We start from the raw sequence: 25,302 nt of genomic DNA, 5'->3' as shown, positions 1-25,302 counted from the left end.
TCAATAAAAAGCTTAAATGCTGGTATGATGTAATGAAAGTAGCAAAGAAATTATATTATTGTGGTTTTTTTTCTTCAAATACTAATTATGGTTGGATAATAGACATGCACGATTTACTTTGGATTATACATCTTAATGCTTTTAGTCCTTTAGGCTCAGGGTGAGGTTATGAGTCCCTCTGAGTCTGCACTGTGGGTCCACACCTCTGATATTATTTTGAAACAGTAAAAATGGTGTGCTCATTCCGACAACTAATCTCCCATCCATTTAATCCTTTCCTTCACCAAATCAACACCACATGTTATGTTGAGGTTGCAAATCAAATGGTGGAGGCAGCAGCTGTTTAGATCTGTTATCTGGCTGCACTTGAGTTTGTTTGGACAAACAGGCCAGACATTAAAGAGAAGGGAAGTGTGTGAGAGTGTGTCTGTGGGTAACAGGATGATTGGATTTCCTCGATTCAGTTAGTTTTCGGGAACTGTGCATAGTTGAGAGAATTTGTGGTTGTTTTAAATTATCTTGTTAAACATCTCATGCAGACAAACACAGGGAAAAAGTGCTTACCTGCCCAACAGCAGGGCCTAAAGAAGACAGTATCAGTGTTTCTTTGATTTCATATATATATATATAAGGGCAAGATATTTTCGCAGCAACTACCAACCCATTACTGCTTTAGTCGAGGATGATATATACACATGTGTACACACATACACTTCGCCTTGCTTTAGTGCACCAGTACTATTACTTCTAAAACATCTATATTTACTCAATAGTAACAACTGCTGCTGTTTACTGCTTAATCAAATAGTTGCTTCACTAACAGATATGTAATTGTATCCATGTTGTTTCCCAGGAGTAAACTAATGAAGGAAAACCTGCAGGGTGCAGAAACAGCTGGGTCAATATTACCATCTAGTGGTCGAAACGTGAAAGGAATAATACCAACTCCTTGTTCTCTTTATTATCAAAATAAAAATGAAATCTCCGATGTTAGTGCAGGTGTGTGTTCGGTTTTGAGTGTGACTTTACTGATGAATGGTGGACAATCAGACCATTGAATAGCAATTTAAATATATGTAACCTGCTGTGCTGTGTTTGCTGTTTTTTTTAACCTAAAGAAACAGCTCCCTAGGCTTTGCACTGTATGGCCTGCACTTTAACAGTTCAGGTTCACCCTCACAGCTCTCACAGTATTGTTTTTGGCCACAGTCGGCAGCTGTTTTCAGATTTAAATTTAAGAAAGCTCTTAAAACCCACTGGCCACTACTGACTGACATGGATGGTGTACCTTGAATTTAACTTTTTATATACTTGTTATCAACTTAATAGGTGACTTTAATGTTGTTTTCACAACGTATCACTTATTACTAATGCCCCCAATACTTTTTCTGTGCTTGTAGATACAGGCCGCATATACATTATACATACTAAACTGCAGCGACCATTTGAGTACTTCCAATGACAGCTTGAGAACCATGGATGTATAAAGACAAATGGCAACAGCATTGGAGGCATTCCTCTGTTGGTTCCTGGGAATGTTGCTCAGGGGCTAAATTCTAATTAAATTGATATATTCAGTATGTCTTTGCAGTAACAAATGAAGGAGGTAGAAGGACCCCGGAGAGAGCAGACCTCCTGCCAAGGGTAGTTTCCATAAGTGAATAATAATGTGTGTATCAGCCTCGTGATGCAGATCCCCTACAAAAAGTAATGAGTTTTTCCTTAGCTCAAGCTGCACTCTTACACCAATAGACGTTCAGAAAAGTCAGACCGTAGTTTTTCCCTAATCGTTCTGACATGCACACCATCAAACTGAACCAAAATCGTAACTTCCGTGGCAGAGTTAGAGTAACTCATCAATCAACCATATAAATCCAGCGCGTATAATGCAAACACCATTCATTTATTGGTATAATATTTCATAATTTTTTATAGGTATCATTCTGTTAAATACATATGTGCTAAGCCTGCGTGTATCTATAGACAGGCATTTCACATTCAAGTCCAGGTTCAGTGCAGTGATGATCAAACATCCTTTCTAGTCTGATTCATTTGTTCCAACAGTGAGCACGGAGCAGAAGAAAGGAGGAGACACTGGTCAATACATCAATTCATCATCTGTAATTATTTGATCTTATTTTCTCCCTTTTACTCCTCCTTCCTACTTCATCCCTCCTCTTCATCTTAAATCATTGTTCTCCCTGTAGTTGTACCTCTACTAATGTCTTTAACTAAGGGTGAGTTTCACTGGAGGAGGGACAGAGCGGTCTCCCTGAGGCCCTGCTTTATGGCGCTAATATGAACCGGCCGGGAATGCATTGTGGGTAATCTGCAGAGACAGGCACACGGGTCTGACAGGGTACAATCAGTGTAGGTCCAGATTGTGACAGGTGGGATTAGTTTTGGGGGTTTTATGAAAATAATTGCCTATTTTTCTAAGTTTATGTGCAAAAACAAAGCAAAAAATCTGTGTTCAGCCTCTTAAATGTGGATATTTCCCGCTTTCTTTCCGTCTGTTTTATATCATAACTGAATATCTTTTGGTTTTGGACAAAACAAGACACTACTTTGGACTTTGAGAAACTGGGATGGACATTTTTCCCCATTTTCTGACATTTGTAGACCAAACAAAAATCGAGAAAATTAACTGGCAGATTTATAATGACAATAATCATAAGTGCAGTCCTACTGTGTATGTAGGGAGGAATACAAATTATTTTTTGAACGGTGATAGACCTAACAGTAACACTCTTTTGTACTTTCTCCAGTGTTTTATTTGTGCCAACAAGCTCAATATATTGGACTCATCAGAAAAAGAGAAGTTATTTGAAGAACTTGTCTCAGGTGTTCAGCAGAGTAAAATAGTTTGGCGTCTTCTGGGGTGGGGGGCATTCATGCTTTCGTCGGTGAAGCAGCAGCGGTAAGGATCCTGGTGAATCTCGGTGGACAATCAAAGTGTGTGGCTTCATTTTGATCTTATTGAGGAACAGTTTTGGGCTCTGTGGTTAACGTGTGCTTGGGGTCGTAACTGTGGATGGGGAAAAGGCATCGAAGGGACTGTTTAGATACACCCTGTTAGTTTGGTGGTGTGTGCAAGTGTGTGTATGCACCTTTAAGTGCGCCTGAGTGCCTGTGTGTGAGTGTTTTGTGTGTGTGTGTGTGTGTTTGCTTTTTCTTCAAGAGTTCAGGTTGTATAGCAGCTGATATGTCTTCAGACAGACACAAATACAATCTGAGTTTTATCCGCTTCAAGTGTTCACGATGACATCAGACCAGGATCCGTGGTCCAGTTCAGACTCATTTGTCTCGTTGTAGTCGGCATAGATTAATCCAAAATAAAGAGTCCATTCTGTCGTCTCCCTCTGCAGACCAGAGCTCAGAAGCTGCAGGGGGTCTCAGAGGAAGGGGTTGTGGCTGTGTGTCTGTGATTGAGTGCGCTGCGCCCGTCGTGGAGAGAGCGGCAACAGGGGCTGCGGGAGGTTAGAGGGGAGGTCCAGGAGTCCGGCGTGAGGTTGTGTGAGGGAGGAGGGGAGGATGGAGGGCTGGTGGTGCAGCGGGAGGGGCAGCGACGGACTGTAGGAGAGCATGTGGGGGGGCAGTGGGGATGTGGAGCATGGTCGCATTTGGTTGAGTGTGAGGCGAGGCTGGTCGCAGTGGAACGGGTTGGTGGGAGAAGGAGCGCTCAGACCTGAGAAGACAGGATGAAGCAAGTTGAAATAGTATTGCTGGAAGTACAGTTAGGGATGAGAATGAATCTTATTTTTCAAAAAACAATGTTATTATTGATCCTGTATATTGGTCAGATTATTCATTATTATTTAGGCACACTTAAGTTCCAAGCTTCAAGCTGTTCTTTTATCTCCATGTCTGAAGTGTAGGGCTTTAACCTGATACATTTAAGCAAGTTAAAATACTTTACATTTCACAGACATTACAAGCAGCATTGTGTCATCTTTCTCTGTAAAATGAAGCCACAATTTGTACTGACTTATCAACAAATTCGGTATGGTTCTTAACTGGAACCAAATCTTGATTCCCATTCCTAAATACAGTTTGTGGGCTCCTCAAATGTGGTTTGTTACCTAAGAGGAAGGGGTTGTTGTGCATCTTGCTGGCGGGGTTGGAGGGTATAAGTGCGTCTAAATTGACCAGCGAGGCCCCCGTAGGTCCCAGGAAGGCCTCTGGGGTTCGACACAACCGTGAAGCAGGGGCACTGAGGGGGGGTGCTAGCCGGGACAGGTCAAAGATCTCCGGGCTAGCCGATTCTCGTCCGTTTATCAAAGGTTTCACAGGAGGGTCGCTCCCAAACGGATCGGGGTTAAAATCTGCTCCAGCAAATGGGTCCGAGTCTGCCTTTACTCCAAACAGCTCGTCATCTGCACCAGGAACAGAAATATTATGAGTTTTACCAAGGAAACGCAGAAATTTGTTACAGCATCAATGTATAAGACTACATTATATTGTACTCTGTCCATCCAGGAGTTATTATCATAAGCAGTGTAAAATAACTGAAAGTACATTTAAAAAAAAGCCTTGACGTAAAACTAAAACTAAACTAGGTCAATGCTGCCCAGATTTGGACTAATAATGTGAAATACAATCAACACTTAAATCAGACTTTAGTTCCACCTGGAGTAAATTCTTAAACTACCCTTCAGTATACAGTCATTGAAACTAGCTGCACCTTTACCAGCTTTGAAAACACTTCAATGATCAATAATTATAATCAGAACGTATCATACATATTATTCTGAAATTGACCAATCTGCACAATGACTCATTTTACTTTTGGTACGTTTTGATGATAATTATTTTTCTAATTTTGCTTGAGTAACATGAATGCAGGACTTTTACTTGTGACAGAGAATTTCTACACTCTGGTACTTCTACTTTTACTCAAGTACAAGATCTGAGTACTTTTTCCACCTATATTTCAAAGGGAAAAAGGGGAGACAGCATGAAATGGTACAGGCTTTACATGCCACAAGATGGTGCTATACTGAAACTGCTAACCATTCATTGTTTTTCACATTCAGTTTAATCCTGTATAATTTACAGCATGCATTGGGTAAAAGTAAGCTTAGCTAAGGCCACATTTAAAACTTGACTAAAGCTAATTAAAAGTTAAAAACTATCACAAGCTCTGGAACATTTTGTGCAATGCAGTAAAGTACATGTGAAAAAAATAAACACAACAGCAGGCCTCCTCTTGTCTAAATATACTGGGTATCTACATAAACTTATTTTGTGCTTACTATGAGTGTATTTGCTGTCCATAGGCTCATGCTGGACTGATAATTACTGCTTCTTTAAGATCCAAATGTACAGACTGTCCAGTAGCCTACTTCTGGCTGCCTTGTACTACAATACCTGTGGGACTAGCAGGTTGAGGGGAGGACAGCTGAGGAACTTCCTGTTTAGGATTCTCCTCTTCCTGTGCATCGAACACATCTTCCCCATCACCATCTGCTTGTCAAATAAAAAAAAGTGTCAGGCAAAGGGTACTGTCTGAAAACTACAACATATATGCATTTTGATGATGCTTGGTACTTCTGGAAGGTACCTATGTCTGTTGGGCTGTCCCACGCATGATTGACAGGACTGGAGGAGATGGGCGGTGCTTCCCAGGGGTCTGGGTGTGGCTCTGCACATGGAGCCCAAGGATTGGATGCATTGGAGGAAGAGGGAGGGGCCGTCCAAGGGCTACCAATCACAGGAGGGCTGGATTGGATCGCTGTAATGAGAGACAGGCAAAAAAACACATTGTGAAGCATAAAAAAAAAAAAAACTCTCAGCATCTGTGTGTGTGTGCGATGAGCCACCCACCTACAGAGTCCCAGGGGTCCGACGAGACCTCGTCACTGGGTTGGGTAGAGTTCCAAGGGTCATGAGGCGGAGGTGGGGCCTCGGATGACTGGCCAAATATGTCCACCAGGTCCAGCATGGCTGACTACAGAGGGAGACAAAACTATTAATATGAGCCGGACGAGAGTCAACTCTGGGGATCTGTGGAGGCGAGTTTGGGAAATGACACTGTTGTTGTATAATATGACAATTCCTATTTATAAATTCAGCTTGGCAGATCTTTGTTAATTTAGATATAAGAAATTGTGTTGTGTTTCGGCTCAGGTTATTTTATGTGCATTTACATTTTTGCCATGAAATTTATAGCCATATAAACAATCTAAGAGAGAAAATTGAGAAAGCTCTTACAGTAAGGAATGTGTTTTAATTTCGCTTTTTTTGCTCTTAATGTCTAAAATATTGACAATTTTTTTTGCATTCCACCATTTGCGTGATAGAGGTACTGTATATCTGGGAAGATGCAAAGAGTAGAAACAGGTGATCATTCATGAAAGTAGTCAGAACTTAAATGGCAAGGCTGTAGCTGTCGCTGAAAAGGTGTGCCAATTTATTTGTTGCATTAATATTTTTGTATATTATTGTCATGCAATATTTTTGGTTTAAGGTAGTTTTATGTTCTTATTCTTTCTCTATTTCATATATAATTAGGTTAAGGTTAAATGTGAATTAATAATTTGATGCGTAATAATGACGTAATGACGTGCACAGGAAGTCTTGTGATACACGTAGTAAGTAGTTGGGAAGACGTGCTTTCAGTCTTTTGGACCTGCGCTGCTCAAGGAGCAACATGTGTGCAACAGTGTGTCCGTAAAGCCTTAGCAGCTCCTGATTTTCCGGTCAGAAGGCGCACACGGTATGAAAACTGTTTTTTCTGTACATTTTATATTTAAATAGTCTGTAAGATTTAATATTTAAGTTTCATGAAGGCCACATGGATATTCACGGACTGTAAAAGATATTGGCCTAAGATATTCATTTGTTTGGAAGATGACGATGTTAAGACTGTTATATTTATTTCATTTCAGTTTTTCACGGTGTTTGGTGTTGGTGTTTGGTGTACTTTGTGTCTGAAGACATTAAATCATTGGAAAAAATAAACATCACTCTCATTAAGCATCAGTCGATGCGTGGTTTAATTCTGACCAGAAGAAGAGCGTCAGGGGCAGCTACAGTGAAAAACGTATTCTCCGAGGGGAGTGAGAAACATATCCTTCGAGGGAAGTGAAACTGTCTGCATAAAGTGAAGAATACGTCGAGGAGAGGTGTCTCGACCGAGTGAAACGCAGCATACACCCGACAAGAGCGTGCTCCTGCAGAAACTTCGAGGTGCAGCGTTCGATGGATGGAGGAAGATTTTGCATGGTGACTGCGAGACCGTCGATGGAAGGAGGACAGCGTAAACACCCGCGAGAGGGAACAACAGCCGTCGGAACAACAGCCGAGGTGCATCAGCTTTCCTGTGAAACTCCGAGGGCCTGCGTCTCCAGAGCGTTGGCTTGACGTGGTAGGCCAGCGCGTGGTCCTGCCTACTCACTCTGGCATCTGTTCAGCGAGGCTGCGCGAGCTGCAAACCAGCGCAAGAAGACGGTGCACAGGGACAATTCAGCTGACGAGTAAGCCTACCTTTGCAACGGATAACAGGTCAGATTGTATATTTCCAACTTGATTTAGTTCATTGAACTGGACAGATTGAACTGAATATTTCGTGCTCCTTTGTTGGGGAAAGAAAGAAAAAAAAAGAGAGAAAAGAAAAATGTTGCATTTTGACAGTTTGTAAATTGAACAGTATGTAACTTGTTTTCTATTTGTGAATGTGTAATTTCATGACGGGTCCATAGTTATGGTTCAGTAGTTTACATTACATTTAAAGATTTAATATTACACTAAGTTGCATGCTAAGTGTTGAACAAAATGGCAGAGGGCAAAACAGATACAAGTGTACTAGAAGGAGTAATTGAAGCTCTGGTAAAAGAGAAGACAGACTTAGAGGCAAAATTAAACACTGAACTTGAAGAATCAGAAAGACAGGGCATTGAAGAGCGCATAGCTGAAATTAATGCAGATCTTCAAATTCATAACATAGGGCTCGAACCAACACTTCAGTCTGAACAACAATTGAGGCGATCTGAAAGAGAGAAGCATCCAACTGAAAAATGGGTTCAATACTTAAAAGAGGAGAGTTCCAAAAGGGAAAAGAAGTTCATGTATGCTTATGTTAACTTTAAGGCTGAGGTTCAGTTTATCAGGACCAAATTAAAGCAAGAGTGCACTAAAAAGGAACTAGGCGACATGATTCAATCCTTAGGTGTATATGAACCAATATTAAAGCAAGAATATGATAGCTTGCGCACCATGACCACACCATCTCCGGACATTAGGAGAAAAATGGATAGCTGCTCTTCTGTGACAACAGAAATAGTCAAACTTCTCAATACACGCTATGCAGAAGCAGATAAAGAGTTTGACCCCGACACAGTGAAAGAATCACTCTTGAAATTGCTCGAAAGAGATGACGCCAAGTCAATATACGGCTCAACAGTGTCGAGAGCTGCAGGGGGCAGTCTGCCTGGTAGTCAGGTGTCCCAAAAGAAGGTAGAGGTGGCAGCGCGATTGGCTTCAAAGCGTGCTGAAATTACAAGGGAAAAAGAAATATCCGAACAAAGGAAAGAGGTGATAGCCCAACAAGAGAGGTTAAAAATGATGGAAGATAAGAGGGATATTGAGGCCATGGAGGCTGAATACACTGTATATGCTGAAGAGGAATTCAAGTTAAATGCTGAAATAGGAGAAAGAGAAATAATCACATTGCCTCCACGTCAGCTTCCCACGCAGCATAACAGCACTCCACCCATTCAGGTGCCCCAAAATCTCTCAGGCTTGCCTAGCTCTGAAAGCAAAGTAGCCCCAACTTCACATGAAACCTTGCTGGTTGAAGCCTTAAAACAGTCCCTGGTAATGACTAGACTACCAGCACCAGAACCATTCATGTTTACAGGAGACCCACTCAAATTTACAGAGTGGCGCACTAGTTTCAAGGCGTTAATTGAAACAAGTTGCACAAACTCAGCGCACAGGCTCTTCTACTTGAAAAAATACATTAGTGGAGAAGCACTTTGTGTATTAGAAGGCACATTCTATCGGAGTGACGAAGAAGCTTACACCCAGGCATGGGAAGCCCTGAATAAACGTTATGGCCATCCCTTCGTTATTCAAAGAGCATTCCGGGGGAAGTTGAGCAGCTGGCCTAAAATTGGACCCAAGGAGTCTCTGAAGTTGAGAGAACTTAGTGATTTCCTCATCTCTTGCAAGAATGCAATGCCACATGTTGCTGGTCTAACGGTGCTAGATGATTGTGAAGAAAACCAGAAATTGCTGCAGAAGCTGCCTGACTGGTTAACTACCCGCTGGAATCGGCTTGTGAGTAAAGCATTGGATGAAGGAAAACCATATCCTAACTTCGAGGAGTTTTCAAGCTTTGTGGCAAAAGAAGCATGTATTGCGTGCAACCCAGTCTCATCCCTTCATGCACTGAAACAAATGGATGAGAAAACTGATAAAGAGCAGAAGCGTCCTAAGGCCAACACCTTGGTGATGACAGCAAGGATGCCAAGGGAAACCTCCTCTCAGAAGGGTTCAAGCTCCACAGAGGGTTCTACAGCCAGTCTGCCTGTAACTCAACCAAAAAGGCCCTTAGAATGTGTCTGCTGCAAAGAAAATCATTTTATCTACAGGTGTGAAAAATTCGCAGCCATGCCTCTTGAAGACAGGAAAAAGTTTGTTATCAGCAACAACATGTGCTTTGGGTGTCTTAGAGTCGGCCATGTTGCCAAAAAATGCCGAAAGAGAGCAACTTGTAACATTTGCAAGCGGAATCACCCAACTCCACTCCACGAGGATTTTCCTCAAGGTAAGAAGCAAGAGGTACCATCGCAAGATGAAAGTTCTTCCACAAGCTTGTGCAATGTGAGAATGGACAGCGGTGACCGTACTTCCATGATTGTCCCAGTTTGGCTTTCCAGTGCGGCAAAGAATAGCCCAGAACTCTTAGTCTATGCATTATTGGACACACAAAGTAGCAGTACGTTCATAGATCAGGATGTCTGCCAGAAAATTCAAGCTCACACAGAACCTGTGAAGTTGAAACTGTCAACAATGACTGACAAGAGTTCTATTGTGAACTGCCACAGAGCTGTTGGACTTAGGGTGAGAGGGTATCACTCACAAGAGAGCATTGAGCTACCACCAACGTATACACAGGAATATATTCCGTTGGAGAGGAATAGTATTCCAACAAGTGAAACAGCAAAGAGGTGGGCTCATCTTCACAGCGTGATTGAAGAGATGCCAAGCTTGTTGAACTGTCCAGTTGGACTCCTGGTTGGCTATGACTGTGCAAGGGCTCTGAAACCACAGGAAGTGGTATCTGGAGAAGAACATGAACCCTATGCAGTCAAGACGGCATTAGGCTGGAGCATAGTTGGAGCCACGGTGCCTTGCTCTAGCACAAACAATGAGACCAGATTCTGCCACCGTGTCTCTGTGAAGGAGCTTCCGCCCATCACACCGGCCTCAGTGATTAAAGCACTGGAGACTGACTTTCTTGACACAAACCCAAAAGAAAAGACAATATCACAGGAAGACATTCAATTTCTACACATGTTGAATGACAAGGTCAGGCACAACGACGCTGGACATCTGGAGATGCCACTACCATTTAGGGCGCGTCCTCAGTTGCCAAACAATAGGCAGCTTGCTACAGGGCGCCTGAAACATTTAAAAAGAAAAATGGAGAAGAATCCTAAATACAAAGAGGATTACATCAAGTTCATGGACTGTGTGTTTAAAGATGGGGATGCAGAAGAAGCAAGTGTGGACCCCAAAGAAGGCAGCACATGGTACATTCCGCACCATGGGGTGTATCATCCCAGGAAGCCTGAAAAGATTAGGGTCGTATTTGACTGCTCCGCCAAATTTGAAGGCACTTCCTTGAACGACCATCTGCTCACAGGCCCAGACTTAACGAACACTCTGACTGGAGTCCTGTGCAGATTTCGCCAATACAAGATTGCAATCAACTGCGATGTGGAAAAAATGTTTCATCGTTTCCACGTCAGCCCAGAGGATCGTGAATACCTGCGATTCCTTTGGTGGGACAATGGAAATACAGAAAGCGACCCTAAGGAGTACCACATGCGTGTCCACATATTCGGCGCTGCATCATCGCCGGGATGTGCTAACTATGGCATGAAACACCTTGCCACTGAATATGAGGAAGACTTACCACTGGCAGCGACCTTCCTTCGCAAGAATTTTTATGTGGACGATGGGCTGGTCAGCGTCACGTCTGTTGAAATGGCCATCCAGCTTGTCAGTGAAGCGCGACAGATCTGCAGCAGGGGACAGCTGCGTTTACACAAATTCGTCTCCAACAACAGAGAAGTTTTGGATGCAATACCAGAGAGTGAACGTGCCAGTGCTGTCCAAGATGTAGACCTGAATTACAGTGAGCTTCCGACACAGAGTGTACTTGGCATAAGATGGAACATTGAGCTGGATACATTTGCATTCAATGTCGTCCTCACAGAAAAGGCAGCCACACGGAGGGGAATCTTATCAACAGTAGCCAGTGTTTACGACCCACTGGGATTTCTAGCTCCCTACCTCTTGAACGGTAAAAGAGTGCTGCAAGAGATGTGCAGACAGGGCGTGGGATGGGATGAACCCATTCCCCCTGAACTGAAGCCAAAATGGGAAGCATGGCTCCAAGACTTACAGAGTCTTCAAAAAATTGAAATTCCAAGATGCTTCATCCCTGAAACCCTCGGCACAGTCAGAAAAATTGAGCTGCATCATTTCTCAGATGCCAGCACTAATGGCTATGGCCAATGCTCATACATTAGAGTTGTTGCAGATGAGAAAGTGCACTGTGCATTAGTCATGGGTAAGGCCAGAGTGGCACCCATAAGGGTTACCAGCATTCCCCGCCTTGAGCTCACAGCAGCAACAGTCTCTGCTGCTGTTAGTAACACCCTCAGAGAAGAGCTGGAGCTGGAAATAGATCGAGAGTTTTTCTGGACCGATTCACAGGTAGTGCTCGGTTACATAAAAAACGAAGCCAGACGCTTCCATGTATTTGTAGCCAACCGCGTTCAGAAGATAAGAGACACAACTGATCCTAGTCAATGGTTCTATGTTGAGACGGGTAAGAATCCAGCAGACCATGCGTCACGGGGACTCAAGGTGGCAGAGCTGCTAGACTCAAGTTGGCTGAGAGGACCAGATTTCTTGTGGCAACAAGAACTTGTCACAGACCAAAGAACACCAGAACTTCTTGTGGGCGACCCTGAGGTGAAGGTCTTGAGAACTGACGTGGTTGAACAAGAAAACTTCCTGAAAAGAATCTCAAGGTTCTCAGATTGGAACACAGCTCTCAACGTGACTGTGCGAATCCAAAGACTGGCACATAAAGACAGAACCGGTCCCATCAGTGTTGAGGAACGAAGAAAAGCTGGTCTTGTGCTAGTCAGAGCAGCACAGAGAGAGGCCTTTGAAGAAGAACTCAAATGGTTCAGCCAAGGGTCATCAATATTGCCAAAGACTCACAAGATGCATCAACTTGATCCAATATTTCAAGATGGATTGCTCAGGGTAGGAGGCAGACTAAGAATGTCTTCTGCATCCCTGGAGTTGAAGCATCCAGTGATCTTACCTAGGGAAGGCATTGTCACCCAGCTCATTCTTGACCACTGTCACAAGAAGACGCAGCACCAAGGCCGAGGTCAGACGTTGAATGAGCTCAGAGCCAATGGTTATTGGATATTAGGTGCTAGCAAGATAGTGGCCAAGCATATCAAATACTGTGTCACTTGCAGAAAGGTGCGTGGTTCGGCAGAGCAACAACGTATGGCGGACCTACCCAGTGACCGAGTCGATCCCTCGCCTCCGTTTTCATACACAGGGATTGATTGCTTCGGCCCTTTTTATACCAAACAGGGTCGTAAAGAATTCAAGAGATACGGTCTATTGATTACCTGCTTGAGCTCCAGAGCCATCCACATAGAAATGTTGGAGGATCTCTCAACAGACGCGTTCTTGAATGCTTTGAGGTGCTTCATAGCTCTTAGAGGAGCAGTAAGACAGATCCGCTCTGATCAGGGGACCAATTTCCTTGGAGCTAAGAACGAATTGAAGAAGGGTCTGAAGGATCTAGACAAAGAGAGGATTGCAACTTACCTTGCAAGAAAGCAGTGTGATTTCCTCATGAACGTTCCTGATGCAAGCCACATGGGTGGGATTTGGGAACGCCAAATTCGGACTGTCAGGAGCGTCATGAGCACTGTTTTGGCACAAGCCAAGGGAAGACTTGATGACACGTCATTGAGGACATTTTTCTATGAGGCTATGTCAATCGTAAACAGTCGTCCGCTCACCACGAATACCATCAGTGATCCGAAGAGTCTTGAACCTCTAACTCCGAATCAGTTGCTCACCATGAAAGCTGTTGTGCCACTCCCACCACCAGGCAGTTTTGTGAGAGAAGACTTGTATGCCAGGAAAAGGTGGAGGAGAGTGCAATACCTAACGGAGCAATTCTGGAGTAGGTGGCAAAAAGAGTACCTGTCTAACCTAAGCCTCAGACAACAATGGCATGTGCCCAGAAGAAATGTGAAAGTGGGGGACGTTGTCATTGTCAAGGAGGATAATGTTCCGAGAAATGAATGGAGACTTGCCAGAGTTGTGGAAGCAAGACAGGAGGATGATGGTCTGGTGCGCAAGGTTAAAATCCAGATAGCACAAAGTAAATTAGGAAAGCGAGGTGAACGCTTAACTCAACCAACCTTTCTAGAAAGACCAGTTCAAAAACTAGTAGTACTAGTTGAACATTATTAGACAAGTATCAAAAAGCACTTTAAGCATGCTGATCTTTAGTGTTTAAGATCTTACACAAGAATAAGTGGGAAAGTGGTTTTCTTATCTTAGGGAAAATTCCGAGATTTAATTCCAAGTTTCAAAAATGAGTAACATAAATCTCTGGATTTTGGTGGCAGTGTAGCTGTCGCTGAAAAGGTGTGCCAATTTATTTGTTGCATTAATATTTTTGTATATTATTGTCATGCAATATTTTTGGTTTAAGGTAGTTTTATGTTCTTATTCTTTCTCTATTTCATATATAATTAGGTTAAGGTTAAATGTGAATTAATAATTTGATGCGTAATAATGACGTAATGACGTGCACAGGAAGTCTTGTGATACACGTAGTAAGTAGTTGGGAAGACGTGCTTTCAGTCTTTTGGACCTGCGCTGCTCAAGGAGCAACATGTGTGCAACAGTGTGTCCGTAAAGCCTTAGCAGCTCCTGATTTTCCGGTCAGAAGGCGCACACGGTATGAAAACTGTTTTTTCTGTACATTTTATATTTAAATAGTCTGTAAGATTTAATATTTAAGTTTCATGAAGGCCACATGGATATTCACGGACTGTAAAAGATATTGGCCTAAGATATTCATTTGTTTGGAAGATGACGATGTTAAGACTGTTATATTTATTTCATTTCAGTTTTTCACGGTGTTTGGTGTTGGTGTTTGGTGTACTTGTGTCTGAAGACATTAAATCATTGGAAAAAATAAACATCACTCTCATTAAGCATCAGTCGATGCGTGGTTTAATTCTGACCAGAAGAAGAGCGTCAGGGGCAGCTACAAAGGCGTTTCAATAATCCTCAAATGCATCAAGTCAAGGAGGTTTCATTGGATTTGGCCATTTCTATACAGCTTTTCTGATACATTACTTCAAAAAACATGTGAACATGTAAAAAAAGACTACCTGCTACTTTTTCACTATCCAATGAAAACCATTTTTCTCGAACATGTAAACAATTGAATTTACCAGATTCCCAGTTACCCTGGAGGACACCATACTCATTATTTCTAAACCTAATAAACCATCCCAAACCAGCCCATCACCGTGGCGCGCCCTAGATTATGGCCGCTGTGCGCAATGTAGGCGTAGTTTCAAATATCATTAATAGTTATTCTAAGGGATGCACCCTTAGAATTTGCCTATACTGCTTATTCCCAGGGCCGGCCCGGATTTTACAGCCTGATTTATATACTAAAAAGCAGAAATACAAATATGCTTTGGTACAATATGTATATAAAATTACCTCCAATTCTACGAAAAACAACATTACATGACCGAATAGAAGGCCTGGAGACCTTTACATAAGACAGATGGCGACTCTGATTGGCTTGTTGACGGGGAACGAGGTAAAGGAGCTGGTATGCTTGAAGATAAGGAATATGTTTTCAGGGAAATGTCATGCTGAGCTCAAGGTTAGATGAGACAAAGCCATTATCATTCAGAAGGCATGTTGTTCTCCTCTCTCAGCTCTCTCAAACCTCCCTCATTATGCTGATCTATGTCTTTATGTTTAGTTACCCTTAGCTATCTCACAGTCCGCACTGTAAACTCCACTTCATTCTCTTAATGCCTGCCAAAGAAACAACCTACAAATGCACCCGTTCACCCTCGTGTAGCACGAATGCACCCACACACATGCTGTACAGAGTGCACGCGTTTTTAAAACTCACCTCCTGTGTACCCGACTCACTCTCTCTCCTGCTCTCATCCAGGGCCTTCTGTAACAGAGACTCGTCTCCTTGGCGACAGCACTGCTCCTGCAGGGGCGGCATCGTGACATCATCAACATCATCACCGCGGTTATGAGCGTGGACACACACAAACACACGCATGTACACACACACACACACACACACACACACACACACACACACACACACACACACACACACACACACACACACACACACACACACACACACACACACACACTCCAGCGTTAGGGGAACAGAGGCAGCGCTGGTGGCTTTTTTGTGCTAATGAAATATTTAGTTGACATGAGCAGAGGATGTTTTAGATGGAGAAGATTCAATATTACTTGTGCGAAGAAAGAGGGATTTCTGTTTGATATAGCGGCAAGAATAAGACGATTAATTAGTTGATTGAGGGAAATATAACCGCCTTCTATTTGATGAAGTAATTTTATGATAAAAAATGGCAGAATGGGCTATTATGAATATTTCCTGCTTTTCTCCATTTTTATATGATATTCAACTCAATTACTGAAGGTTCATTATGATCTATACACATTTAATTTGATGTTGGAAACAGCGATGGAAATTTTCATTTGTTTTCAACAATTTTGACGATGAAAGAAAATATTCCACATGCAAAGCTGTGATAAAAACGTTGATAGCAGCCCTAGTATTTGAGAGCCAGTAAATATGGAAAGGAGTGAGCTGGCTAGAAAAAAAAAGAAGAAATTGCTGGATGGCAACAAATAAGCAGATAGTTAGTATGAGTCCATCACACACAAGAATAGAGGGTAAATAAATGCTGACACTGAACGGTGAAGAGTTATGTAGTGAAGTGTGTTTCTGTGTGTGTATCTGCTCATGCTACTTTTGGAGAAGGCTGAGAGCAATCTGTTGTTGTTTGTCTTCATCCATCTCTATGGTAACAGGGAAAGGAAGGGCTAGCAATATTAAAGGGGGTGTATGTTCGGGACATTTCTACCAAAATTGTCATTTTGGAATCATGAAGAGGCAATGAGACCTGTATGACTGCAGAGGAAGGTCTGTGTGTGGAGGGAGAGCATGCTGTCACACTACAGGAGTTGAAGGAGATTACACAATCTTGTAATGTATGTGAGTGTGTGAGTGTGTGTGTGTGTGTGTGTGTGTGTGTGTGTGTGTGTGTGTGTGTGTGTGTGTGTGTGTGTGTGTGTGTGTGTGTGTGTTGTGTTACCTTCTGATTCTCCTCTCTGCTCATGGCTAAAGCTAACTGGAGCTGCAGCTCCTCCTCGCCGCTGGTCTGAGGTCGAGCCTGCTCCAGGTCTGAGGCGGCGCGAGGGGACGAGGACGAGGCTGCAGAGGGAACAAGTGAAGGAGTTTGAGTGAGGAAGCAATGAGTGTGTATGATGAGAAATGGTCAGATTGACGTGGGGTTGAATGACGCACCGAGGCATAGAGCACAGGAAGTGGGGGGCTCATTTGAATATTTTCATGCCCACGCTGCAGTATCGATAATCCATGTGGCGGATTTTCCAAAATGCTGGGCTTCAGCACAAAATGCATTTCATTGGGCATCAGCGTGAATAAAAGTGAGAATTCTTAACACTTCATCCACTGACTTCCCAACACGTAAAGTAAGCTGTTCCGTGCTCTAGATGTAGCAAAAAAAAATCAAATGAGCTGATAGTGATTTACCAATGATAATTATCAAAGTATGTAGCTCCCCTAAGCCTTACAGAGCTTTATATTGTGGGTCAGCTCATTGTTCAGCTGGCTGGCAACGCTACTGTTGTGATCCATTTTCACATCATTCATAGTGTGATTTTCAGTCGCAGCAGGCAGACCTTTTCAGCAAAAGAAGTAAAAAAATGCAAGTCTCGTACAGTACATGAGAGACAGTCCAGGAAAGTCCCATACAGAAGCTGGATGTACATTTGCCTATTTAATTCTTAAAGCTGTAAGACGTTTTGTTAACACGTCAAGCTTTCTTAACAATGTTAAAAAGTGTATTTTTAGCTTTTCATCCTCAGGTCGAAGTAAAGAGCAAATTACAGCTTAGAATACCAAGAGGACGACATGCTGGGCGCTATCATGGAAAAGCAGCAATTAAGGGAGATTAGAAATGTTTTCAATCTGTGTTTGTTTTCGGTTTTGTGGTTTCAAAATGTTCCTACTCAGTTGATGAGCTGGTCAAAATGTTGCTTTAAAAACCTACTGTATACTATCTGCTAACCAACACACAGCTTACAAAGTTAGTGACTAGCTAGTGAACACAGCAGAGTATTTATCAACTTTAGAGTCGGATATTTTCCTCAAAATTGATGGAGACAAAACACATCTCAAAGACATTGAAGAATACACATACTTTGGGCATGTTGGCTGAAACATAACTTTTTACTAAATGTAAATGTTGCTCCGTAAACTTAAAAGGCGATGATATGTCAATGCTGTGTTCACAAATAGTTTTTGCTGCCCCTAAGTGGCCCAGAAAAATAATTATTGCAGTTTTAAATATCCTCAGGACTCACAGTTAAATGAAGATGGAGAGCCTCGGGAGCGACTGAACTCCTCCCCGTAAAGCACAGCCATGCTGGGCTGACTTGTCCGCCTGCCTGGGTGGTAAGACGGTGGTATACCTCCATACACACCCCCGCCCCCTCCACTGCCCCCTCCAGCCATTCGCTCCTTAGTCTTCAGGGCCTGACTTCTCTCCTGGCGAAGCCGCTCCTCGTCCCGAAGGAGACACACCAGTTGGCGGGCCTTTTCCCTCACGTTGGCTCCCTGATCTCTGCCGTCGCGGTCCATGTATTGGAAGTCACGTAGCGTCTGAACCACACAAAATACATTTTAATTCTAATTTAGGGATGACATTTACTTGACTTTTTTTTTATTCAAGTTGTGGTAAAGAAGATGTGGGAAACCACAAACTTTGTAAATCTCAGGAATTTAATGAAATTCTGATTTGATCACAAAGGAAAACAGCAAATTATATATGAGGAAATTATGGTTTGTTCATTTTCCTTGGTAAAGGATAATATCGTTTTTTATAGTTTCCAAATCGTTATACAGTATTGACCTGGAAAACAAGGATTCTTTGACTTTTTGAATTGAGATAATATCTTTAAGGGTTTATTGTTCTATTCTATTGTGTGTGTATTGTTCTTTTCAATGTTTGAAAGTAATTTCAGCCACAACAGTATATAGTCTAATATGTGCTGATCATACTCCTTTTTTTATTATATGCCCCCCCGAAAAGATTAGTGATTGCCAAGTTTGAAAGTAATTACAAACCAATAAACAATAAAGCAGCTCTGTTCCTCAGATTGATGAGGTTCTTCTCCTGTTGCAGTCCAGTACCTGAATAGTGAATGCGTTCTCGCGGCACTGTTGGGCCACTCTCTCTGATCCTGTCTTCAGCAGGTAATCCAACAGAGTCAGCGCCTGGAGTCAAAAGCTGATTAATACACTGATAGTACATTAATATCATACAAAAGTCTGCTGTATAGGGTTATGTGCAATGCCGTGTTAGCAAATGTGTGAGGTGTACAGGTAAAGTAACGGCTTAGGCTAATGCTAGGATTTTTATGTTTAGCAGTTATCATGTTTGGCGCTTTGACTGTTTAGTTTGCTAGCATGCCAACATTGGCTGGCTTGTATCTTATGGAGCAAAACTGTCCGTGTGGAGACGCTAAAGTGGTGGGATGCATGGGTGCAATAAGTCCCTGAATCTATCAACTATAAACTGATGTCCTTTTAGCTTAACATGAGCTTAGAATTTGCTCTCAAATAGCTACTTCAGAAAAACTCTGTTATAGACCTAGTTTCTCAACTCCAATTCCTTTCAAACTTAATACCTCTGAAGTTGCAAATTGTACTATAAACAACAACATTTCAAAAAAAGGAAGTGTTGACCTGATATCCATAAGCTACAGGAAGCTAATGGGTTTTAAGATTGAGCTCATTGTGTCTCAAGTAGAAAGTCAGCAATTGATAATATTCTTTCCAATTTTGGGCCAGTTCATGGGGTAGATATTTCAAAATTTGTCAGGATAAGTGAAAAATGTAACCTACTGGCTTCACTAGAGTATCAGTACAGCTGTGGGATATGTTGTCTAATATCTGTCAAAATCTATTACAGTTAGAAAGGTGTTTAATTCCAAATGACAGATGTCAACCTCAATCAATCATTAAATATGGGAAAGGTGAAGGGCGGGAAATGGTGGTGAGAAGCCAGCAGTCATAAGTAGGCTGAAGAAATAGCTGTAGCCTTAGTACGCGAGAAGTAGGAAGTGAAACATGTACACAGAGAGGATTTATTATTAATCTGAGCATCCAAATCTGACAGAAATCTCTCTTGAGGTCACCTTGTAAACGTGTCGCCAGTTTTTGCCGCTGTCGTTGAGGCGTTTCCACACCATGCCCATGACCTCAGCAAACGCCACCACATTGAAGGTCAAGTCAGCGATCTCTGACATGAGAGACGATGAGGGGCCCCATGGATCGTTTGAAGTGGCTTCTCGAACCTGCACGTGACCAGCAGAAGAACAATTATGTCCTTTTTTTCCTCATATGTTTATTCATATAATTTTCTTTCTCATCCAAAGTAATGGTATCATACATGATGAGAAATCGCAGAGGTCAAAGCATGTTTATAGTTAGATAAAGTTGTGTCTGGAAATGTATTGATCTGATATGACTCGACACTGATGTTGATTTAAAGGCGTTTACCCTTTACCAAGTCTAAACACATGAACACTAAATCACAATGACGCACAGCTGGTTTTTAATAGGCTACCTTGATCTCCGCTTCTGAATAGTTGTGCACAATATTCTTCACCTGCCGGCGCAGGGCTGAGGTTGTCATGGTGACAGGTTATGGAGGATGTGGAAGGATAGAAAAATGTAAAAAAACAAACACTTAACGGATAAAGACACGGGTTGAAAGGGGGAACATGGACAAGGGGAGGGGAGGAGAGGTAGCTATGGCAATGAAGGCTCCTCTTCTCTGTCCGGAGTTATAGGACGCCCCTGTAAGAAAGATAAACAAATATTGTATGACCAAAAGTAAACTCTAGAAATAACTTCAAGTCATTTTAAATCTTTTTTAGGATTGATCTAATTAGCAAAATATTGGTTTTTTTTATTAGTGCAAGGGGTAGCACATAAACACATAGCAATAGACTGGTATCTGAACTCAGACAAAATTATACAAAGCAAAACAAAGATCCATGTAATACAATTATTATTAATATGAACTTCAAATAGTAGACAAAACAGTTGTTATCAATGATGGTTGTGGCCATGTTATGTAGGGCGACGTGTATCAGTGTGTGTTGTTAATAACATCAATGAGCACAATGAGGAATACACACAACAACTGGTGATAGTGACTGAGTGAGTGGCTCAACACTGGTTCCCTGTACAGGAAGTAGGTCATACAGAAGCTCTGGCACTCAGGTGCCTGATGAAGCTTCTTTGCAGCTTAATTTATTCAGGCCAACACACACATGTAGCTGCCTGTTTGCACACAGACACACACATAACCCACATTTCTCATCTGAGTTCATAATTCAGATAGGACGGAGGGGAATCGATCTTTAAGGTTTCCTGTCACACTTTTTCTCCTGTGATACTTCTCCCTTTCCTCTGATACAACTCCCTGTGACTGAACACACTGTGCTCACCAAAATAAACTAAACCAAACTTCTTCCCTTCAGTCATCAGCTAACACACAAAGTTACATTTTTAAATGGCAATATAGAGCTGATGTGTTTAAATCAGGGATGTCCAAACTACGGCCCTGGGGCCAACTGTGGCCGGTGATCCACTTGTAATTGGCCCACGGAAAAATTCAGGAATTGTTTACTGAGTAACGCCCACACATGAAACTTGTGCTTGTCTTATATTGTACTTCTTACATATATATATTGTACTTCTTACATATTTACTGTGTAATTTATATATATTTCAAGTTTGAAATATACCCTTTCTACACACACACTTTATACAGGGCTGTAAAGGGAGAACACCAGCTTCTGTTTGAAGGAATGAACTGCCAACCCTATAAATGGAAAGCTTTGATATAGGCTTTTTTTTTCTTAAGCGTATTCAACTATGAATATTAATTTCATAACATTTCATTGATTTTGTTAACTTACAACTTAACTTATGAGGCATATACCTAACCTTTAGCAATGGGCCCAGTCCTTTGTATATTTTACTGTATGTGGCCCTCAGTGAAAAAATGTGACACCCCTGGTTTGAATTCTTTTCATTATCTATGTTGGGGCATAAAAACATCTGACTTGTTGAAGTAACTTGTTTAAGCCATTACAATTATTTCCAACAGTATGTTTTAATGCTACTGACAAGAGTCTACAACAGTTCATGACACTGGCCAAGGCATGTGAATCTGTTTAGAAACGTTGCACTTTTTAGTTATAGGCCACTTCTATTACCACTCACCATAACGGCATAACGACAAACACACTCCCACACACTTGACCCCCATGCCAAATTCCAGCCTTTGAGAAAAGAAACTGTGTCCCTGTAGCAACCTATAGAGCTGTGGGTTAAAGCTAAAAAAAAACAACAACAATGGATTGGACTCAGTATACAGATTCTTGATTTAAAGAATTGGAATCAGACCCAAAGAACTGTGATCGGCGCTCCCTTTGTTTGACAGAACCCTTTGACCGTGTATCCACTTAAAGGCTCTGGCTAATGGACCCCCTGAATTAACAGGCCTTTGAACTAGTGCAGTAGTGGAATATTATTAACTGCTACTGCTTTAATCATGGGGCGACTAACAATCACCATTATATTACGCAATAACTGACCTTTATAAGTCTCTCTTTATGTAATTGATCTCATGTTCATGTCACTGTCCACTGCTGCTCCACACACAAATGCTGTCAGTGAAAACAGTCACAGGAACCTCGTCCTGTCGATAAAGCAAACATCAGCAGAAGTGCAGAGGAACTGAGACGCACAGCAGGGACACTGACAGAAAACTCCCAGAGTGTTTGTGTGCATGTGCAGGAGAGGGAGAGAATGAAGGGCACAGAGAAGAAAGTGAAGCTCAGCAACTTTACCCAGTATCACCTTTCTGCGAAATCATCTTCATCTTTGTGTTCGGACATAGACAAACACACACAAAGGTTAGCAAAGGCAGATGCTGTCTACTGCACGAGGTGTTTGAAACTACATTAACCCATTATCTGATCCTTATAATGTTTTAGTAATATTATTTTTTGAGTACATCTCAGCCCTAAAAGGGAAAGAGATCTGGGGTCAATCGACAGTAAGTGTGTTAGAGGGTAGATTTATGTGCAGCAATTAAATCCCAAATTCAAAATCTACTCCAAAATTGTTCTCAGGAATTCATCATTCATGATCCCTGGACCAATCTTCAGACTGCTAAAAGTCCCCATTTGAGAGTGGTGAAAGAAATAATACTTTCATCAAGAACTTACTTGAAGTCTCAAAAGCAAACCTATTCATTATGAAGATAAAATAACATAAGATTTACTTTATTATTAAATTGGGAAATGTTTTCGTTGTAGCTTAACAAGTATTGCACATAATAAGAAATAGAAAAAGAGAAGAAAATAAACAATTTTACAATATAAACATCTAAAAATAGAAGATAACCCAGAACTAAAAGACTGAAAATATAAGAGTTGGCTGTGAGAAAAATATGGAAATATGTAAACTATCTGACAAATAAAACACTATTGAAGGACTAAATTACAGATAACACAATATAGAAGTGGGATTTTATTTACATTTAATATTTACAATGACATATTAAATTCAATATGGATGTAAGTTAGAAGTTATAAGCTATATGACTTGAAGCCCATACACTCCACTATCTTCCATCTGTCCTAATAAAATTCAACCAGTCCAAACCACATCCCATCAGTTAGAAATGAAACAAAATTAATTTTAAAGAGATTTAAGCCAAATGGCTGTTTAATAATATATTAAATAGTCTGAGTGCAACATTAAATATGCACAGTTCCACAAACATCAACATGTGCTATTAAACCAAAAGTAAAAGTATAAAAGATATCCTTAAGTGACATTTCTGAAGTGTGTATTTGATCAAGTGTCATCCAGAGACAAACTGTGGGGCTGCTCTGCCTGAGAGTATTGCAACAACTCCTTGGACACAATGACAGCACCCATTGTGGCTTGATATTTTCTGACTCACAGATTTGAGCTCTATTTAAATGAATCATCTGGTGGTGTAATAACTAATTCAATCTGTGCTACTGTCACTACGTCAAGATGTAACAGCTCAGAGAAAAATCACCTGATGAAGTCGAGTTTTGATTTTCAACTGCAGGGAGACAGCTGTCTGTAAATCCCTGAGGGAGGAAATATTCAGATTGTTAACCTAAGTAGTAGCACTAATACAACGCTTTAGTAATATTGTGTAATTACATATATTGTATAGAAAATTACAGTAACTAGGAACCAGTGGTTGAAAAAGAACCTGGCTAAGTAGAATTACTATGGTTATAAAATACTCCATTACTTTAATTAGTAAAAACCTTGAATTTAAACTATTAGTGAAGCAGTTGTACGGAAATATTAGTCAAATAAAATGTAAAAATCTGTAAAATGTACTCTTTTCTTTTGACAGTGTGGTAGAATAATATTATTGTGTTTTTATCAGTTTGTCAAGCCAATTCTAGAATAAAGACAATGCATCACATCATATGTTTTCTTACGCCAAAGTAGCTAGCAGCTATGAGTGTGTAATAAATGTAGTACAGTAAAAGTGTATTTGAAAGTACAGTTATGTAAAATTAGTACTTAAGTACAATACTTGCACCACTGTAGGAACTAAAGCCTTCACACAATATAGGGAAATGAAATGTATTTTCTTCCCTCTGATGTAGACTCAAGTGACTAAGTAAGTAAGTAAGTAAGTAAGTAAGTAAGAGTGATACAGTTTATAAAGTGACATGGCCTGGCATGATGCGTCAACAAGCTCACAACAGAAAGAACTTACGTCACCCTGTGCCCATGCGTGCTGGCAAAGCAGGTGTCCTGTACATTTCAGGTGACAATGGATAGGAGGATGCCCGGTGGGTCTGCATAATGCAATACCCAACCTCCCCACCACACACACACACACACACACACACACACACACACACACACACACACACACACACACACACACACACACACACACACACACACACACACACACACACACACACACACACACACACACACACACACTGTTGCGGCGGATTCCCTATGCGGGCTGTCATGTGTAGCACACATTCCTATGCAAGGCCAAGTGGGGTTGTCTGATCGGCTGCACGGCTCAATACAGATTCAATGATAGCATGTTTATTTAGCCACTTATACTTATTAGCCAAGAGCTAACCTGGTCATTTCAACATGCCGCTTACCTTGCCCATTGCTCACCTCTCGCCTTGAGCATCCTCTCCTCTCCAAGTCCCGGTAACAACCCCTCCGCCGGGATCGGTCAAGAAAGGCAGTTTCTACCCTTCTATCCGCTCCTATATCCGGTAAACATGAAAGTGGAGCCGATCACACAGCGTTCCCTTTAATAGTCTATATACCCCTGCCTGCGGTTGATGATGATCCGCTCGGGCAAGCAGTCAACGGTGAAATCCGCATAGGACAAGGATAAGCCACAGCACGTTGCTCACTCACTCCCTCTCTCACTCAGGCATACACACACACACGCATACGGCACCGGCAGGCCACGCACGCACAGCAAACACAATCACAACGGACGAGCGTAAGAGAGAGGCAGGCACAGGGGGCGTCGTTTGCAGAGTCAGCGGTACTAT

General features: G+C 41.7%; 2 protein-coding genes across 7 annotated transcripts; one reads left to right on the top strand and one right to left on the bottom strand.

Annotated features, from left to right (window-relative positions):
- Positions 1 to 1,796: 1,796 nt before the first annotated feature.
- Positions 1,797 to 25,159, bottom strand: epn3b (epsin 3b). Of its 6 annotated transcripts, XM_063884171.1 has the most exons (15): positions 24,895 to 25,159; positions 23,778 to 23,832; positions 22,552 to 22,583; positions 22,297 to 22,400; positions 20,253 to 20,485; positions 19,822 to 19,980; positions 18,815 to 18,898; positions 17,986 to 18,283; positions 16,692 to 16,810; positions 15,455 to 15,541; positions 5,827 to 5,950; positions 5,564 to 5,734; positions 5,371 to 5,469; positions 4,083 to 4,376; positions 1,797 to 3,688 (listed from the first exon to the last, which is right to left on the bottom strand). In XM_063884171.1, exons 5-15 carry the CDS (start codon positions 20,319 to 20,321, stop codon positions 3,396 to 3,398), a joined length of 1,797 nt encoding a protein of 598 aa, XP_063740241.1. In that variant the 5' UTR covers positions 20,322 to 20,485; positions 22,297 to 22,400; positions 22,552 to 22,583; positions 23,778 to 23,832; positions 24,895 to 25,159; the 3' UTR covers positions 1,797 to 3,395. The 6 variants fall into 6 exon arrangements, with proteins under 6 accessions (XP_063740241.1, XP_063740240.1, XP_063740239.1 ...); XM_063884170.1 differs by having other exon boundaries at positions 22,297 to 22,583; XM_063884169.1 differs by having other exon boundaries at positions 22,297 to 23,832; positions 24,911 to 25,159.
- Positions 6,394 to 14,446, top strand: LOC134864868 (uncharacterized). The gene is made up of 2 exons (XM_063884167.1): positions 6,394 to 6,718; positions 6,891 to 14,446. Exon 2 carries the CDS (start codon positions 7,777 to 7,779, stop codon positions 13,753 to 13,755), a length of 5,979 nt encoding a protein of 1,992 aa, XP_063740237.1. The 5' UTR covers positions 6,394 to 6,718; positions 6,891 to 7,776; the 3' UTR covers positions 13,756 to 14,446.
- Positions 25,160 to 25,302: the final 143 nt, after the last annotated feature.

This window comes from Eleginops maclovinus, chromosome 5 (assembly GCF_036324505.1).
Source record: "Eleginops maclovinus isolate JMC-PN-2008 ecotype Puerto Natales chromosome 5, JC_Emac_rtc_rv5, whole genome shotgun sequence".
Taxonomy (NCBI): Eukaryota; Metazoa; Chordata; class Actinopteri; order Perciformes; family Eleginopidae; genus Eleginops; species Eleginops maclovinus.
This window is presented reverse-complemented; position numbering and strand designations above follow the sequence as displayed.

Excerpts from the sequence above, each read along its gene's own strand:
- LOC134864868 (XM_063884167.1), top strand. The coding sequence starts at position 7,777 with ATGGCAGAGGGCAAAACAGATACAAGTGTACTAGAAGGAGTAATTGAA.
- epn3b (XM_063884170.1), bottom strand. The coding sequence starts at position 20,321 with ATGACAACCTCAGCCCTGCGCCGGCAGGTGAAGAATATTGTGCACAAC. Across the intron at positions 18,284-18,814 it reads AGAACGCATTCACTATTCAG|ACGCTACGTGACTTCCAATA; the intron begins GTACTGGACTGC and ends TGTGTGGTTCAG. Across the intron at positions 3,689-4,082 it reads CAACAACCCCTTCCTCTTAG|GTCTGAGCGCTCCTTCTCCC; the intron begins GTAACAAACCAC and ends CTGTCTTCTCAG.